The sequence below is a fragment of the Megalobrama amblycephala genome, linkage group LG5 (assembly GCF_018812025.1).
Source record: "Megalobrama amblycephala isolate DHTTF-2021 linkage group LG5, ASM1881202v1, whole genome shotgun sequence".
Classification (NCBI taxonomy): Eukaryota; Metazoa; Chordata; class Actinopteri; order Cypriniformes; family Xenocyprididae; genus Megalobrama; species Megalobrama amblycephala.
In genome coordinates, this window is record NC_063048.1 from 26,946,360 (window position 1) to 26,963,574 (window position 17,215).

A 17,215-nucleotide genomic window follows, 5' to 3' on the forward strand; every position below is an offset into this window, starting at 1 on the left:
TATGAATTGAAAACACAGTATCCAGCGTTCATAGTGATGACAATAAATACTGAATAAATATTACTCCTCTGTATAGAAAATTGACAAACATATGAGAATCCATCAATATTTCTCCAAATGTGCATGCTTTTAAGCTAAAAGCCTATATGAAATGCCATAGAGGTAACATAACTGTTCAGACACTTTGCATCACAGAAATACATTATGTTTTTAAAGAATATAATAGAATACCATTATTTTAACACACTGAGGTCTAAAAACGCGCCGGCGCGTTTTGCAGGTTTTTTTTCACATTGCAGCAAAACAGACTTAAAATACTCTGTCATTTGTTGTCATAGAGACATAAGTAATACATCAATTGAAACTATAGAATATCTCCTTTTATTTGTATACACTCAGAGTAAAAACAAAATGTTGTGCTTTTTGTAAAATAAAGAAAACTAACATGATGCGTGATCTCTCATCTCCCTCTGAACGAAGTCCAATCTGATAGTTCTCAGAAAATGAAGTGTAACTTAGTGAATACTAATCACAAAAAATTCATACTTATGTCTAACAAAACGTTGAAATGTCAGGTTTTAAATCGTGCAAGTCAAATCGAAAACAAACATTCTGTGTTTATGTAATCTGTATGAAAAGAGAGCCATCAGAAGTCCGTGATTCAGCTCATTACCCACTAATGCGGCCACGCCCACGGAGCCAGCGCTATTCAGACGCAAATTCAGAGACAACACATCATTCATCATCTCAATCGTGTATTTATTGCCTTGAAAATTGTTTATCTGGATGAAAAAGCCATGGTTAGCGATCTCTGGAAGACATGCAGTAAATTCCTGTTTGTTTTCTTCTATTGATAAGTTTTAAGTGAGTTTTTGTTTCTTTAGCGCCCTGGCTGTAGTATGAATTGGTAAACACCATTCATGGAATATCGTCTTCTTCTTAGGTGAATTTGTGGACTAAAATGCACAGAGCGCCCTCCGGCTGCATATGATTCAAACACCAGCGCTCATAGATAACAATGATATTAAATAAAAAATAACTCCTCTGTATAGAAAATTGACATAAACATATGCCTATATTTCTCCAAATGTGTTTTTAAACTAAAAGCCTATATTCAGACTCTTTGCAAAAAATACATTATATTTTAAAGTATAATATAAAACCATTATTTTATATTGTCTTACAAAATTTAAATCAAAAGTTTTTTTTCAAAAACTCTAGTCTACAACCTCCAATACCATTATTCAGAAGTCTTGTGTTTCTTGGCAAAACACAAAAACTATATATATTGTTATTAAAGAGTTTTTTTTACATAATTTTGAAGCAAAAACTCCTTATACCCAAAAGTTTGTGAACAGTTTAATATACTTTATTGACTTAAGTTTTTTTTTTTCAGTAACCACGCATAAACGTTTTCAAAAACACAAACATAACCACATATTATGCATTTGTGCTGAAACGTTATTCATTAATATGTTTATGAACTGAAAAAAGCACAAATCAAAAATACAAACATGTAGAGGGTTAAATTGTAATAATATTTCATACTGTTTTTTCTGTATGTTTGATATACACAATATGATGAGCTTGAGATATGATCACAGAGGGTTTTTCACAGCCTACCTATGAAAGAGCTCATTATTATGCAAGTAATTTCAGGTCTATTATGTTTCTTTTGTCTTCTCAGGTGAGAATCACCCATATTCATGATGATTCACGCGTGTGTCTGACAAAAAGTGTCTTACAAAATTTAAATCAAAAGCAAAAACTCTAGTCTACAACCTCCAATACCCAGAAGTCTTGTGAAAACATATATAATATTATTTTTTTGTGCTTATTTCAGATTAAGTTTTTTGTTTTTTCAATAACCACGCATAAACGTTATTCCTTCAAAAATACAAACATGTACATACATGTTTCTCACATATTATTGTAACCTAGTTTGTGCTAGATGATATGTGTCTGAGCCTAGCACTTCCATTCCCTTGGTGCTTGATTTGCTAATGGAGTTTGGCCTAATCTCAGGCTATAAGTTAAATTTGAGTAAAAGTGAATTAATGCCCATCAACACAGCTGCCTTGAATTATCCATTAGCGTCCCTGTCTTTTAGATCTTCTCTACAAAGTATTTGGGCATAAATGTGACAAAAAGCTTTTCAGACTTTTCCTGGCGGCTCTTTTATGCCTCCCATATACATTGTCCTCAATGAAATATTCAAATAACATAACTGTTAAAACCAGTCTTGAAATCTGGACCCAATTTTTGCGGCATTTTGGTCTTCATAATACTCCCCTGTTATCCCCAATACATTCTAACGCGTTGTTTCACCCGTCCATTTTGGACAGTGATTACACCTCCTGGAGGGACCTTGGGTTGGTTTCTATTGCTGACCTTTACATCGATGGTGTTTTTGCCTCTTTTGAACAGTTGACTTCTCAGTTTAATATTTCCAAAAAATTTTCCAGATATTTACAAATTCAAGATTTTGTATGAAAAAAAATGGTCAACTTTTCAAATGCGCCTCTCCCTTCAGATTTGGACACCATTCTGGGTGTGGATCCTTGTACTAAAGGGTCAATTTGTAAATTAGTGAATATAATTGTTCATTTGCAATCTTCCTCTGGTAATTTACGCTTTGTCTGGTCCCAAGACATCGGTACTGAGATTAACGAGGAGACATGGAGGGCAGTCCTGAACAGGGTTTACTCCTCATATCTCTGCACACATCACAGGCTCATACAGTGCAAGGTGGTTCATAGAGCCCACTGGTCTAAGACAAGGTTAGCACGCATTAACCCATCTATTGACTCGTAGTGTGACAGGTGCCATTCTGGTTCAGCCACTTTAATTCACATATTCTGGTCCTGCCCTGCCCTGTCTTCCTTTTGGAGGCAAATTTTTGTCTCATTGTCAGCCATTACCTCTCCGGATATTCCACTCTGTCCAGTCACAGCTTTATTTGGGGTTCTCCTGCCTAGCCATTCTTTGCCTTCTCACTTTTCAGATTTTGTAGCCTTTCTGACTCTTTTAGCTAGGCGTTTAATTCTATTGAATTGGAAAAGCCCTCACCCTCCATCTTATACTTGCTGGATAAGAGATGTTCTTTATTTTATGAAACTGGAGAAAATTAGGTCCTCTCTTCACTGACCTAGCACCATTTTAATCAAGCTTTGGCAACCCCTTCGTGAACATATCAAAACTCTCCAGCTTGACCCTGATCCCACATCTATCACCAGTCTAGATGTTGATACTAATCTTGTATTGCCTGGCCGATAAACTGCTGTGTTTACTGTATGCATGATTGTACTGTATTCCATTAGTGTATCTTCTTACTGTAATGTTTTATTGTGTATTTTCATCTTCCCCTGTTTCTGTTAATTTAACTTTTTTTTAATGTTTGTATGTTTTTGTAATGGTTTAAAGTGTATAAATAAATCATAAAAAAGGGGGAAAAAAAGAAACAATTTGGTCTTTGGATGCTGATGCACTGGTTGATGAATTCCCTATCTGACATGGCAGCACGTGTGAAGTACAAGGGACAGAAAGCCACCTTTCTCAGACAGTGCGCGATTCCGAATTCAGCTCTCTTTTGAACGGTCAGATACACACAGAATTACAGTATTCAAAATATCTGTCTTTGCAAGGAAACAGTTGCAGAACAGTTGGGGAAACGCATCTGATGCGTAAGTTAACATTATATTAGATTCCGTGCATTAGGTCTTTAATATTAATGTTATTCAAACAATAAAAGAAAAGAGGGAATCACTCACTGCTCTTGACTTAACAACATTTGTATCTTTGATAATGATCCATTTATTTGTAATGAATACACTAAAGACTATGCAGTGATTATTTTTATATTTGATTATTTTTACTTCGCTCTTATTTTTAATAACAAAGATAAAATAGGCCTAACAAAAATAGCTAGGCTATATTATGATTGTTAATATAGTAATTATTAAAAATAAAAGAATTGAAGGAAAAGATGCATTGTAATGTATCAAGAATCATTTTATAATCGAATCGTTACCCTATGAATTGTAATTGAATCGTGAGGGAAGAGAAGATGGTTATGACTAACTGTGTGTACAAAGTTTGAGACTGACCTGTTAACTTGGTAGGGCTGCTTTATTTTATTTTATTTTATTTTATTTTATTTTATTTTTTGGAGCTCCGGATTTACTCCAAATGTTACACAATAGCCCAGAAAGAGATAATGAGATTTTCTATTGATGCTTTATATATTAATTAATTTATAGACTTGTTTTACAAAACTTTTAAGTTTTAATATGGTATATGGCACATAGTCAGGATAATTATGGTTCAAATGTGATGCAGTTTTAAATATAAGCTTATTTTTACATTGGAATTTCTCAAAAACATGATTTTCTGAGCCCGAAATTGAGCAAATCTTTGACCTGGTCTTCATCAGTATTAAAGGTGCTCTATGTAAGAATGGTTGAAATGGGTACTGCAGTCCAAATTCAAAATATTGTTTGCCCCGCCCCCTCCTCCTTAGACTTAATGCTCTCGCGGGTTGCCAGTTTGAAGACACACAACAGGAGCGAGGTCAAATGACATTGGAAGGCGAGGAAACTTACACACTGTAAGATAATTAGTTGATTTATTGTTTTATGATGAATTGATATCGCTTTTTAATATGCTCCCATTCATAGAGATTTTTAGATGGATGCTGAGGCTTTTTAGGTCGGTAGAATCTGCGATCTCTGACCCAGTTTGTTCGCTGGCTTCCATGGCTGCAATTCACTGCATGCGTTTTCCGCCGACTGGCAACCCGGGGTGGCGAAATACTATTGGGTAAATTGGCAACGTGTGGTCTTGCACAGACCAAAACAAAAACAGAAATTCTGACACGGAACACAAATTTCAAAGTAAAAACTGGCTGTAGCAATGGTTTTTAGAGAAACGAGTATGTGAACTCAGCATGATTAATAAATATATGCAAACATATTATGGTATTTTTATGCTTTAGTACAGTCAAAAACTTACATAGAGCACCTTTAAAGATATCAAGGTTACATTATACACAGACTATTCTTTAAATTATGTAGGATGATTTTATCACACAAAAAAAAAGCTGGGTTTTCACAGGTGGGGTCACACATGCAAAGATGACACAGAACCATGAACAGGGGAAACGAAGGGCTTAAATATAATTAGAGTAATTAACAGAACTAAAAACAATTGTGGTACTAATAAATAACCATGGACACTAACTAGCAAACAGACTTCAGTACATACAGAATGAAAATTAAACCAAAACGGACAAAAACTGAACTAGAATGTAAAACCAGCTAATTAATCTGCATTTACTATCAATTTTATGCCAAACCAAGCAGATTTCTGTTGGTCAGTGCAGCAAATCCATGAAAAACATTGCAACATTTCCATGTGGATCATGTGGATTCCTCTTGAAAAGACTGGAATTTGCCCGCAAAATTTCAGAGAACAATGGTAAATGTGACTGCACGTTAACAACTGTTTTTATGGCTGGCAATTCCCAGGAATTTAACCTACGAATGGCTTATTTAAATTTACCCCTGCCCATTATACAAGAAAGTATTCTAACATCTGTAAAATTACATGATTATTAAAGAAATAAAATAATGTCAGACCCACCAGAGCAGGATCCAGTTCTTCATTAAGCAAAGGATCATTCTTAATCAAAGCCACTCTCTGAGCAAAACGACAGGTGGACATAGACTCCTGAGAGAGAAAGAGAGATTTCAGAAAGTATATTGCCTTTCATGCACAAAACAATGTTTAAATTGAAGTTGAGAGACATACAGCAATGTTCTTCCTCTCCACAGACACAGTAGCGATCATGGTGGTCATGCAGTTACCACCCAAACTGTCTCTAAGCACAGAGGTCATCATGGAGTTGCGATAGGGGATGTGGGACCTATTCTTCTCTGACAGGGCTATGATGACCTAAACAAGAAAGCAATTGAAGCCCACCAAATTGTGGTTTCAATAATATGATTCAAAGACCTTTACAAACCCAGAAGGGTTACATCAGTATAAACAGTATATTCACAATTACACATATATTCACAATATTTTTCAAATCATCATTTTTGGATAAGAGTACACTATGGAAGATTAAAAAAAAATTGAGTGAGTACATGAAAAATCTTAGACTAATGATTTATATTTTGAGCGGTTGGGTCAACCTTGATGAATTTAATGTTTATGTTGTTTGTCCTTGTGTGTTTACGTTATGTCTGTGAACAGAAAAAAAGGTCTGGCTACTTTGGCAGCAGATATGCTACTTACTTGCTCAGAGTCAGATGACTCACTACTATTCAAAAGTTTGGGATCGATAAGATTTTTAATGTGTTTTTGTTTGTTTGTTTGTTTGTTTTTTAAAGGCTCTTATGCTCATCAATACTGCATTTTTTAACCAATATACAGTAAAAAAAATAGTAATATTGTAAAAAAAATCATTTTTAAATAACTGTTTTCTATTTGAATATATTTTAAAATATAATTTACTCCTGTGTTGGCAAAGCTGAATTTTCAGCATCATCACCCCAGTCCTCAGTGTCACATGATCCTTCAGAATTCTAATATGCTGATTTGCTGCTCAAGAAACTATTATTATAATTATCAATAGAGATACACCGATACCGATACTGTTCCCTTTCAATACTTCACTCGTACTGCGTATGGGGAAAGGTCTCCTTTTTCCCTGTTACTGAAGCCTTTTTCAATAATGCAGTGTAACTGCATCGTCATCGGTTCACTCATAGACAAGTTGTTGAACCAATGACGGCGCGGCATAGCTGCGCGGCCTATGGCGACAGAGCGCGCGAATATTCCCGCCGAAATGGGCGGGGTTTAGGGCTATATAAGCGGGCGTTTCGCCATAGGATTTCAGTTCTCTCTCCTTCAGCGACGACTTCACATCGCTCCTCACTACTGCTACGCTGATGATACTCAGCTCTATATTTCCTCGCGCCCTGACGAAACCTACAAATTCACAAAACTAACAGAATGCATAGCTGACATTAAAAACTGGATGACAAGAAATTTCTTATTATTAAATTCAGAAAAAACTGATATCCTAATCTTTGGACCAAAAACTTCCTCACGAAAAAACCTTGAATACTCTCTAACACTTGACGGGTGCTCCATTAAACCTTCGTCCTCAGTTAGGAACCTGGGTGTGCTCTTCGATACCAATCTTTCATTTGAAAGTCATGTTTCTAGTATCTGTAAAACCGCCTTCTTCCATCTAAAAAATATATCTAAATTACGACATATGCTCTCAATGACAAATGCGGAACAGTTGGTTCATGCATTCATAACCTCAAGACTAGATTATTGTAACGCTCTACTGGGTGGTTGTTCTGCTCGGCTTTTAAACAGACTACAGTTGGTCCAAAATGCGGCAGCTAGAGTTCTTACTAGAACCAGAAAGTATGACCATATTAGCCCAGTTCTGTCAACATTACATTGGCTCCCTATTAAACATCGTATAGATTTTAAAATCTTGCTACTTACTTATAAAGCTCTAAATGGTTTAGCTCCCCAGTACCTAAGTGAGCTCTTAATGCATTATAGTCCTTCACGTTTATTGCGATCTCAGAATTCAGGCCAGTTGATAATACCCAGAATATCAAAATCAACTGAAGGCGGCAGATCCTTTTCCTATTTAGCACCTAAACTCTGGAACAATCTTCCTAGCATTGTTCGGGAAGCAGACACACTCTGTCAGTTTAAATCTAGACTAAAAACACATCTCTTTGCTCTTGCATACACATAACACATTATCAATACATTAACATTTTTCAAATCCGTTAAAGGATTGTTACGCTGCAATAATTAGGTCGGCCGGAACCGAGAACATTTCCTATAACACTAGATATACCTGTACATCAGAATAAGAATGGCATCTACGCTAATATCTGTCTCTCTGCTTATCCTGAGGTTTGCCGGTGCTGGATCCAGGCCGTATCCAGATCAGATGGAGAACCTGTGTCTGGACCTGACTACAACGTAGCCCAGGAGACAATGGGCCTACAGATCCAGTTCTGGCTGCATCTATAATTCAGATTTTTAATCCCCGTATCCGCTTACATATATTTATATATAATCTATTTTAATCTCTATAATAAAAATGTATAATTCAGATTTTGATCTCCATATCCATTTACATATATTATATATATCTTCCAAGGGGTTTTTTCCCTCCTAGGACTTTTTTCCCCAGTGTTAGCACGCTGGGTTTTTCTCCTAGGGGTTTTTTTCCACCCCTGGGAGTCAGCCGACATTGGCTTAATGTAGCACCATCTTGTATATGTTACATATTACCACGCTTGTTTGTACAGCTTATTTTTAACCACTTCCCTTTTTTCTGTGCTTCTAATATGTAAAGCTGCTTTGAAACAATTACCAATTGTAAAAGCGCTATATAAATAAATTTGACTTGACTTGACTTGACTCGCCGCCTGGAAGAAGCTCGCCTGGAAAGAAGCTCGCCTGGAAAGAAGCTCTCGCCGCCGTCGAAGAGGCTCCCACAGCAGACTGCTGAGCTCGCCGTCAAAGAAGCGCCGGCGTCCTCGTCGACTGCCGCCTCGAGCGCCGTCTTGAGCCGCCCACTTCCTGCTTCCGGCCGCCTGCCAGCCCGTCTCCTGCCGCCATCCGGCGCGCCTAAAAGAGCGATTTTCCCGCGGTTTATTGCCGCTCTAAAAGAGCTTTCCAACAGAGGTTTTCACCGCTCTAGCGGCCCTCGCTGCTCTAAAAGAGCCCCTCAAACACCGTTTTCATGGCGGCGGCGTTGTTACAAATGCCGCGCCACTTGTGTGGCCCGCCCGCCTTCCCTCGCTGGAGCCCATTGACTGCAAGCCGGGTATGGATGTCGAGCTCTTCCGCATCCTCTCGAAAGCAGTAGAGGTTTTGGACCTCGAATGGGCTCCGCCAGAGGAGCCATCACGGAGCAGGCTCGACGAGTGGTTCCTGCCGGGTTCCCGCCAGGCCCCTCGTCAACGCGCCGCACCGTTTTTCCCAGAGGTTCACGACGAGCTGACGAAGTCGTGGAGCGCCCCGTATTCTGCCCGCCTACGTACTACACATTATTCAGCTCTCACCTCTGTGGATGGCTCTGAAGAGAAGGGTTACGAGCATCTACCGCCCCTGGACGAAGCAGTGGCGGCTCACCTCTGTCCCCCCACGGCTGTGGGTTGGAAAACTAAGAGGGCCCTTCCATCCAAGCCCTGCAGGACCACTTCTGCCCTGGCTGGCAGAGCATATACGTCCGCGGGCCAGGCTGCCTCAGCGCTGCACACCATGGCTATTCTCCAGGTGTTTCAAGCGAAGCTCCTCCGTTCTCTGGATGAGTCCGGCGTCGATGCACCTGCCTTCCGTGACCTCCGCAGCGCCACTGACTTAGCCCTGCGTGCCACAAAGGCCACAGCTCAGGCCATTGGGCGATCCATGGCCAGCCTGGTCGTGCTTGAGCGCCATTTGTGGCTCAACCTGACCGAGATTAAGGAGATGGACAAGACTGCCTTTTTGGATACCCCGGTCTCTCCTTCTGGTCTCTTCGGGCCAGCAGTAGAGGGCTTTACGGAGCGTTTTACTGCAGCACAAAAGTCGTCCCAGGCTATGCGACACTTCCTGCCTAAACGCTCTAGCTCCACGTCTGCTTCCAGCTGCCCCAAGTCTGCGCCGGCTCAGCAGAACAAACCTGCCCCCTTTACCTCTCAGGCAGCACCACCCAAGGAAAAGCGCCATCGTAGGCGCTCCTTCCCGAGGCAACGTCAGGGACCCCGGCCTAAAATTACGCTGGACCCGACGCCTCCTAAGCCCTCCTGATTTTTCAGGAAGGAAGAGGATGGGGCAAAGTCTCGCCACGGCCGGACCACCCCAAAAGCTCTTTCGTTCCACCCCCCCTCCGCCTCGTTCAGCTCCGGGCGTGGGAGATATGTTCAGTGTTGTGCTAACTGGGCCCAGTGCTGCGTCCATGCAAAACGCCATTCTTATGGCGAACACTATGAATATTCTACCTTCTCTAAGAAAGAGCAAAGTTCCTCGTCCACTCTCTTCAGTGCACGGGCCCCCGATTGGCGGCCCGTCACCCGATACCATTCAGCCCCTTGTCACGCAGGCCGAGGCCTGGCGGGCCATCCCCGGAGTGTCAAGCTGGGTTCTGGGAACCATAAGTCGAGGCTACTCGCTTCAGTTCGCCCGAAGGCCCCTGCGCTTCAGCGGGGTGCTTCAGACTTCAGTCAACACGGACGACGTTCATGTCCTCCGAGCCAAAGTCACGTCTCTTCTGAGGAAAGGAGCTATAGAAATAGTCTCCCCCTCAGAGAGCAATACGGGTTCTACAGCCGTTATTTTCTAGTTCCCAAAAAAGATGGCGGTCTCAGACCCATCTTAGATCTCAGGCTCTTGAACCTCTCCCTCATGAGACGGAAGTTCAAGATGCTAACGCTGAAGCAGATCCTCGCGCAGGTTTGCCCCGGGGACTGGTTCTGCTCGCTGGACCTGAAAGATGCATACTTTCACATCCAGATAGCCCCCCATCTCAGGCGATTCTTGAGATTCGCGTTCGAGGGTGTGGCTTACCAATATACGGTCCTTCCATTCGGGCTGTCCCTAGCTCCTCACACTTTTACCAAGTGCATGAACGCGGCGCTTTCCCCACTGAGACAGATGGGATTCCGGGTTCTCAATTACCTCGACGACTGGTTCATCCTAGCCCAGTCACGAGCCGAGCTGGAGCATCACAGATCCGTGTTACTCAGCCACTTGGAGTGCCTGGGTCTCAGGGTCAACTTTGCCAAGAGCTCACTGCTCCCCAGCCAGCGTATAACGTACCTAGGTGCGGTTTTCGACTCAGTCCGTATGACAGCTGTAGTCTCTCCAGAGCGCGCTCTGGCCATTCAGCAGCTCGCGGCATCGGTCAGGAACAGAGCCTATTTCCCTCTGAAGTTTTTCCAGAGGATACTAGGGCTCATGGCTTCCGCCTCCCCGGTTCTGCAGCTCGGCCTTCTTCGGATGCGGCCTCTGCAGTACTGGTTGAAGTTCTGGGTCCCTCCTCACGCCTGGCGGCACGGCCGCCTGCGTCTCAGGGTCAATCAGGCCTGTTTGGCAGCTCTGAAACCCTGGATGAACCCTGTATGGTTCAGCCAAGGGGTACCCCTACAGGCGGTGTCCAGAAGGACGGTGCTCTCAACGGATGCGTCCAACACAGGTTGGGGCGCTCTTTGCGAGGGCAGACCGGCCTTCGGCTCGTGGTCTCACGAGGAATGCCATCTGCACATCAACTGCCTCGAGATGTTGGCAGTGATTCGAGCCCTTCATGCATTCCAGGCACACCTGACAGGGCGCCACGTCTTAGTCCAGTCGGACAGCATGACGGTGGTGTCATACATAAATCACCAGGGCGGTCTTTCGTCCAGCCGCTTATGCGCTCTGGCGAAGTGTCTTCTGGAATGGGCATCACCGAGGTTTCAGTCGCTCAGGGCGACTCACATACCCGGGAGAACAAACTTGGGAGCAGACATGCTATCTCGGAGCAATGTCCCCTCAGACGAGTGGATGCTCCACCCCCAGACGGTTCTCATGATCTGGGAGTTCTTCGGAAAGGCAGAGGTAGACTTCTTCGCTTCAGAAGGCAACTCTCACTGCCCAATTTATTTCTCGAAGGAGGAAGATGCGCTGGCCCATGTCTGGCCCAGCACCCTCCTTTACGCTTTTCCCCCGATCGCTCTGATCCCACAGGTCATCAGACGAATCAGGGAAGACAAGCACAGAGTCCTCCTGGTGGCCCCGCTCTGGAGGAGCCAAGTTTGCTCCGTGGCCGATCCCCCTGAGACGGGACCTCCTCTCTCAGGCGAACAGGACGATTTGGCATCCCCAGCCAGAACTCTGGGCTCTGCACCTCTGGTCCCTCGACGGGAGCCTGCTAACCTCCCCGGGGACGTGCTGAATACCATTTCTCAGGCGAGAGCTCCGTCCACGAGACGCCTCTACCCCCAGAAATGGTCGGTCTTTGTTGACTGGTGTTCTACACGCAACATAGACCCAGTGGAGTGTGACGTATCTCCGATACTTGTCTTTTCTCCAGGAGCGTTTGGATCTGGGTCGCACCCCTTCAACGCTCAAAGTTTACGTAGCAGCCATCGCAGCGTTTCACGCTCCTATCGCTGGCCAGTCAGTGGGATGAAACAACCTCGTGGTGCATTTCTTGAGAGGTTCTAGGCGATTAAATCCTCCTCGTCCTCTCACTGTTCCCACCTGGGACCTCTCTTTGGTCCTCAGAGCTCTTAAAGGGCCTCCCTTTGAGCCACTGCGTTCAGCTGACCTCAGGCCCCTGACGCTCAAAACCGCTCTGCTACTTGCACTAGCATCGGTTAAGCGAGTTGGCGACTTGCAGGCCCTCTCCGTGAGCCCTGCATGCCTTGAGTTCGGGCCCAACGACTCCAAAGTCGTTTTGAAACCTAGGCATGGCTACGTCCCTAAGGTGCTCTCGACTCCATTCAGAGCACAGGTCATTTCCCTCTCAGCGCTTTCTCCCTCGTCGGACGAGCGAGAGCTGGAACTACTCTGCCCTGTCAGGGCATTAAGGACCTACGTTGATCGATCACAGCCTTTTCGGCAATCTGATCAGCTCTTTATCTGCTTTGGTGGCCGCACCAAAGGGTCTTCGGTCTCAAAGCAACGTCTTTCGCGTTGGATAGTCGACGCTATTGCTCTTTGTTACTCCTCTATGGGCCTCGACTGCCCCATAGGAGTTAGAGCTCACTCTACTAGAGGAATGGCTTCCTCTTGGGCCTGGTCTAGTGGAGTTTCGATTAAAGACATCTGTGAGGCGGCCGGCTGGTCCTCGCCGTCCACTTTTGTCAGATTTTATCATTTGGACGTCCCGACCTTACAAGCTCGGGTCCTCTCAGTATGATCCAGCGGCCTCTATCGAGCTCCGCTTCATGCCACTCTGGGAGTTAACTCCCTTTTTGTAGTGTAATGAGGGTTCGATGGCTCCGGCCTTCTCGCTTGTCCTCTGGTTCCCTCACGGTGCCCAAGACAAGTCCAGACGTTCCCTGCCGTGGCACGGCGCGGTTCAATTTGTTCCCCATACGCAGTACGAGTGAAGTATCGAAAGGGAACGTACTCGGTTACTAACGTAACCTCGGTTCCCTGAGATACGGAACGAGTACTGCGTTACATGCCTTGCCTCGAGGCTGCGGCTTCAGTGTCGTCGCTTCAGTCGAATGACCTGAAATCCTATGGCGAAATGCCCACTTATATAGCCCTAAACCCCGCCCATTTCGGCGGGAATATTCGCGCGCTCTGTCGCCATAGGCCGCGCAGCTATGCCGCGCCATCATTGGTTCAACAACTTGTCTATGAGTGAACCAATGATGATGCAGTTACACTGCGTTATTGAAAAGGCTTCAGTAACGGGGAAAAAGGAGACCTTTCCCCATACGCAGTACTCGTTCCGTATCTCAGGGAACCGAGGTTACGTTAGTAACAGAGTACGGTATCGGTGCCGATTCTGAGCTCATGTACTTGTACTCGTAAAATTCCTCCAATATTTAAAACCGATACTTCTGGTGATGTAATTGACAGAAACTTTCAGTGCATAGAGTGACCAGCAGGTGGCAGCATAACACCCTCAAAAATGGCATTGACAGAAATGCACGAGATATGGCTATGTTGGTCCGTGTATCTTTTGGTCATTCGTTTTTTGATATAATAATGAAATCGGAAAATGAAAAACGGCACCTTTTTCGTTTTTCATTTTTTTCAAACAAAACGAAAAACAAGAATTTGGCTTGCCGTTTTTCATTTTCCGATTTCATTATTAAATCAAAAAATGAATGACCAAAAGATACACAGACCCTATGTTTCTCTTTGCAAGACATGCAAAAACATGCTTGAACAATAGACACATAAGGTGATGATACAGTGAAAAACTTTGAGCAATGTTGCCAGGCAATGTCGCCGAGCGATGATGCTTGGACACTTTCCCATTGAGAATGGGAAACAAATATCAATCTAAAGTATCCAGGTAGAAATTTGTTGCCCATTCTCAATGGGAAAGTGCCCAAGCATCATTGCTTGGCGAGATTGCCTGTCAACATTTGAAGTAATTTGAGGACAAAATGGGACTCTTTTTTGTTCATTAACGATATTACTTTGGTTTGGTATTGGACTGGAAATATGTTTGAGCTTTGACATCTTTGTGACAAGAAGATAAAAATGATTTTTTATAATATCTTTTTAGTTACTGTTGTTAATAATTATAAGCAAGCTTGCCTAAAATCATTAGTCTAACTGTGTAGTGTTTGAAAAACTATCACATTGCAAAAAAGTACAGGTATCGGAATTGGTATCGGTGAATACCAGAAACAAAATATCGGTGGATCCCTAATTATCAATTGTGTATAATTTTTTTCAGGATTTTTTGATGAATAGAAAGTTCAAAAGAACAGCATTTCTCTGAAATAGAAAGCTTTTGTAACATTACTATTCAAAAGTTTGTGATCAGTAATATTTTTTTTTGGGGTTGAAAGAAATGAATACATTAATTATTAATACATTATACACTGTACATTGTACATAATGCATTAATTACATTAATACATTAACACATTAATGCATTAAATTGATCAGAAGTGATCGATTTGCTAACCTAGGAATAAATGACATTTTAAAATATATTCAAATACAGTTAAATTGCAATAAAATGTCACAATATTGCTGTTATACTGTATTAAATAAATGTAACATGAGACAGACATATGACAGATGTGTTCAGAATCAGATATGGCAATCACAGGCAACTATGGGTTATCTAAAACCATTAAATTGATCATCGATGTGCATTCAAGAGCTGCTTTTCAACATGAACAAAAAAACAATTCTCCAAGTAACTTGAATTATATGCTTGAACTGGAGGTTGTGTCAGAGAGACCAAAATTCCATAATGCACCTTAAAAAACATCTGTAACAAAGAAAGTCCTACTACCTGCTCCAAGTAGTGCAGGGAGAGGTTAATATATTTAGCTTCTGTTAGGATTTGACCTCCCACACCAGTCTTTCCCACTCTTTCAGACCCAGCCAGGTCCACCAGGTGGAGCTTGGAGCAGCATACCGTGGCTGAGCCCGGCTCTTTGCTGCACAGGTGAATGGTAAAGATGCAGTGAGACCGTGTAGAAGCCTCGTTCATGGGAGTCTACAAAAAGATATGAATATGTAGATAGAGACCAGGGATGAGTAAAATGAACTACCATTACAGCAAATAACAATAAAATGTAGCGCTGCATATTTTATTGCACGATATGAAAAATAACACTTGAACTTAATCGCTTATCGCTTAAACGCGATTCTTGGTGCGATTATGAAATCGCAAAGGCTGCATTTTTTTTTATGCGCAGCTTGTCAATGAAGTTCGGCTCCAAATGCTAATCCATCTGAAAGCACTGCGAGTTTGAGTCGGTTATAATGGACATTTGAAGAAGCAAGACGTGTCAAGAATTTTCCAGACATGAGAAGCATTTATTAACATCTTGTCCAACAAAAGACATCATTTAATAACATGTTTTTAACTCCAAACTCACTTCATAACGACAGTTGAGTGTCCTTCTGTGAGATGATGTGGCTTCTTACACAGAATAAGGCAGCCGTGTGTTTATTAGTCATGTTTAATCAATCAAAGAATTTCAATCTTCTGTTTATTCAGCTACAGCAATATGATGAGTGTTATTTTCTTCTGCGGCAGGGCATATTTGGAGTTACTGTGCAAGAGCGCCCTCTGGCTTTCAGATGTAGAAGCATTTACTACTGATCACAGAGCCATACAGCTCTGACAAGCTGCGCATAAAATAATTGCAGCCTTTGCCAAATCGCGTGTGGTTTAATCACGATAAATCGTGCAGCCCTAATAAAATGGTCTAATAAAACATTGAATAAATATCTCTGTATCTCTCCTGCATTTCTCCTTATCCTCAGATGTTGTTGATGACAGGTATAATCATATACAAACATGAGAAAACTCAAGATGACTTACAGCATTAAATGATTATCTCAAAAAAACTTTTTGTTAGAGTTTCACAAAAATAGAAAACAGGAATACTAAACAGCTAAAAAAAACAACACACTGTGATGGAGAGAGAGTGAAACTCATCAGGATATCCTGATATAAGAAAACCATGAGTATGTGAGCTAAAGACCTCAATCTCTTACACTAAAGGCCTATTCACACCGAGAACGATAAATATAAAGATAACAATAACAATAACTGTTTTTGCGTCCACAACCAATGAACGATAACAATATGTTTATTCTAAGCTCATGCGCTGCAGTTTCAAAGTGTGAGCAACATGTTTTTGCTGTTGTTGTTGCATTTACATGGCTTAAACCAGCAGATGTCCTCAGCATTGTTTCAAATGAAAAGCTAGTGTAATTGATCTAATCTAACAGTGAATTTAGAAGTCAATACAGTGGAATAAAAACAACGCCTAGTCTTTTTCACTGCAACTTCAAAGGAAGCAAGTAATATGTAGCAATATGACAGTAGTAATATGGGGGAGCTTGTGTCAGAATGATTTAAGACCCCTTTGATTGATGACTTGACAGGTGTGTCCTTTGCCCTTCCGTTTCCGGACTGTGTTTATGACCAGGAAGTGTGACCATCTGTTTCCAGACTGTTTATGAGGGTCATATGTTTTTATGTTTATGTTGAGATGGGTATGTTTATACAGGTGGGGGCAATTTGACGATTGCACTGGGTGTGAAATGGTGTGGGAATGTTCATACAGATGGGTGCAATTTGTCTTTAGCTGGTTCACGATCACAGGTCCTTGAATTTCTGAGCAGAAATCTTTAATTCCTTCCTTCCTTAAATAGTTTTTTATACAATGATAATTAATAAATTAATAAATAAATAAATAAATAAAAGTGAAATAAAAAGCAAATAGTTTAAGTTGTATCATAAACAAAACACTCCCAGATTCTCCCATGCAGGGATAAACTCCAGTGTGAAATGAATGCTTCAGACCCTCACATGGACGGGTGGAGTCAGACTAGATGAGCCTCTGTGTCACAGCATATGTTAAGACCGCTAATTCCTTTACAGAGTGAATGTTTTTGTACTACATTTATTTCAAAGCACAATCTGAAAAGCTTAAATATGATCTTTTAATTTTAAAAGATTGTTTAAATCCAGTCTTTAAAG

At 41.9% G+C, this 17,215-nt stretch overlaps 1 protein-coding gene across 1 annotated transcript in view; it reads right to left on the reverse strand.

The window, feature by feature from the left end:
* The window catches only part of kif6 (kinesin family member 6), a 196,961-nt gene extending 181,753 nt beyond the window's left edge, over positions 1-15,208 (reverse strand). Inside the window, exons 1-3 of the mRNA XM_048190258.1 lie at positions 15,008-15,208; positions 5,809-5,952; positions 5,641-5,727 (exon numbers count right to left, since the gene is read on the reverse strand). Of these exons, the coding sequence (XP_048046215.1) occupies positions 5,641-5,727; positions 5,809-5,952; positions 15,008-15,208 (432 nt within the window). The remainder of the gene's footprint in view (positions 1-5,640; positions 5,728-5,808; positions 5,953-15,007) is intronic.
* Between the last annotated feature and the right edge of the window lie 2,007 nt (positions 15,209-17,215).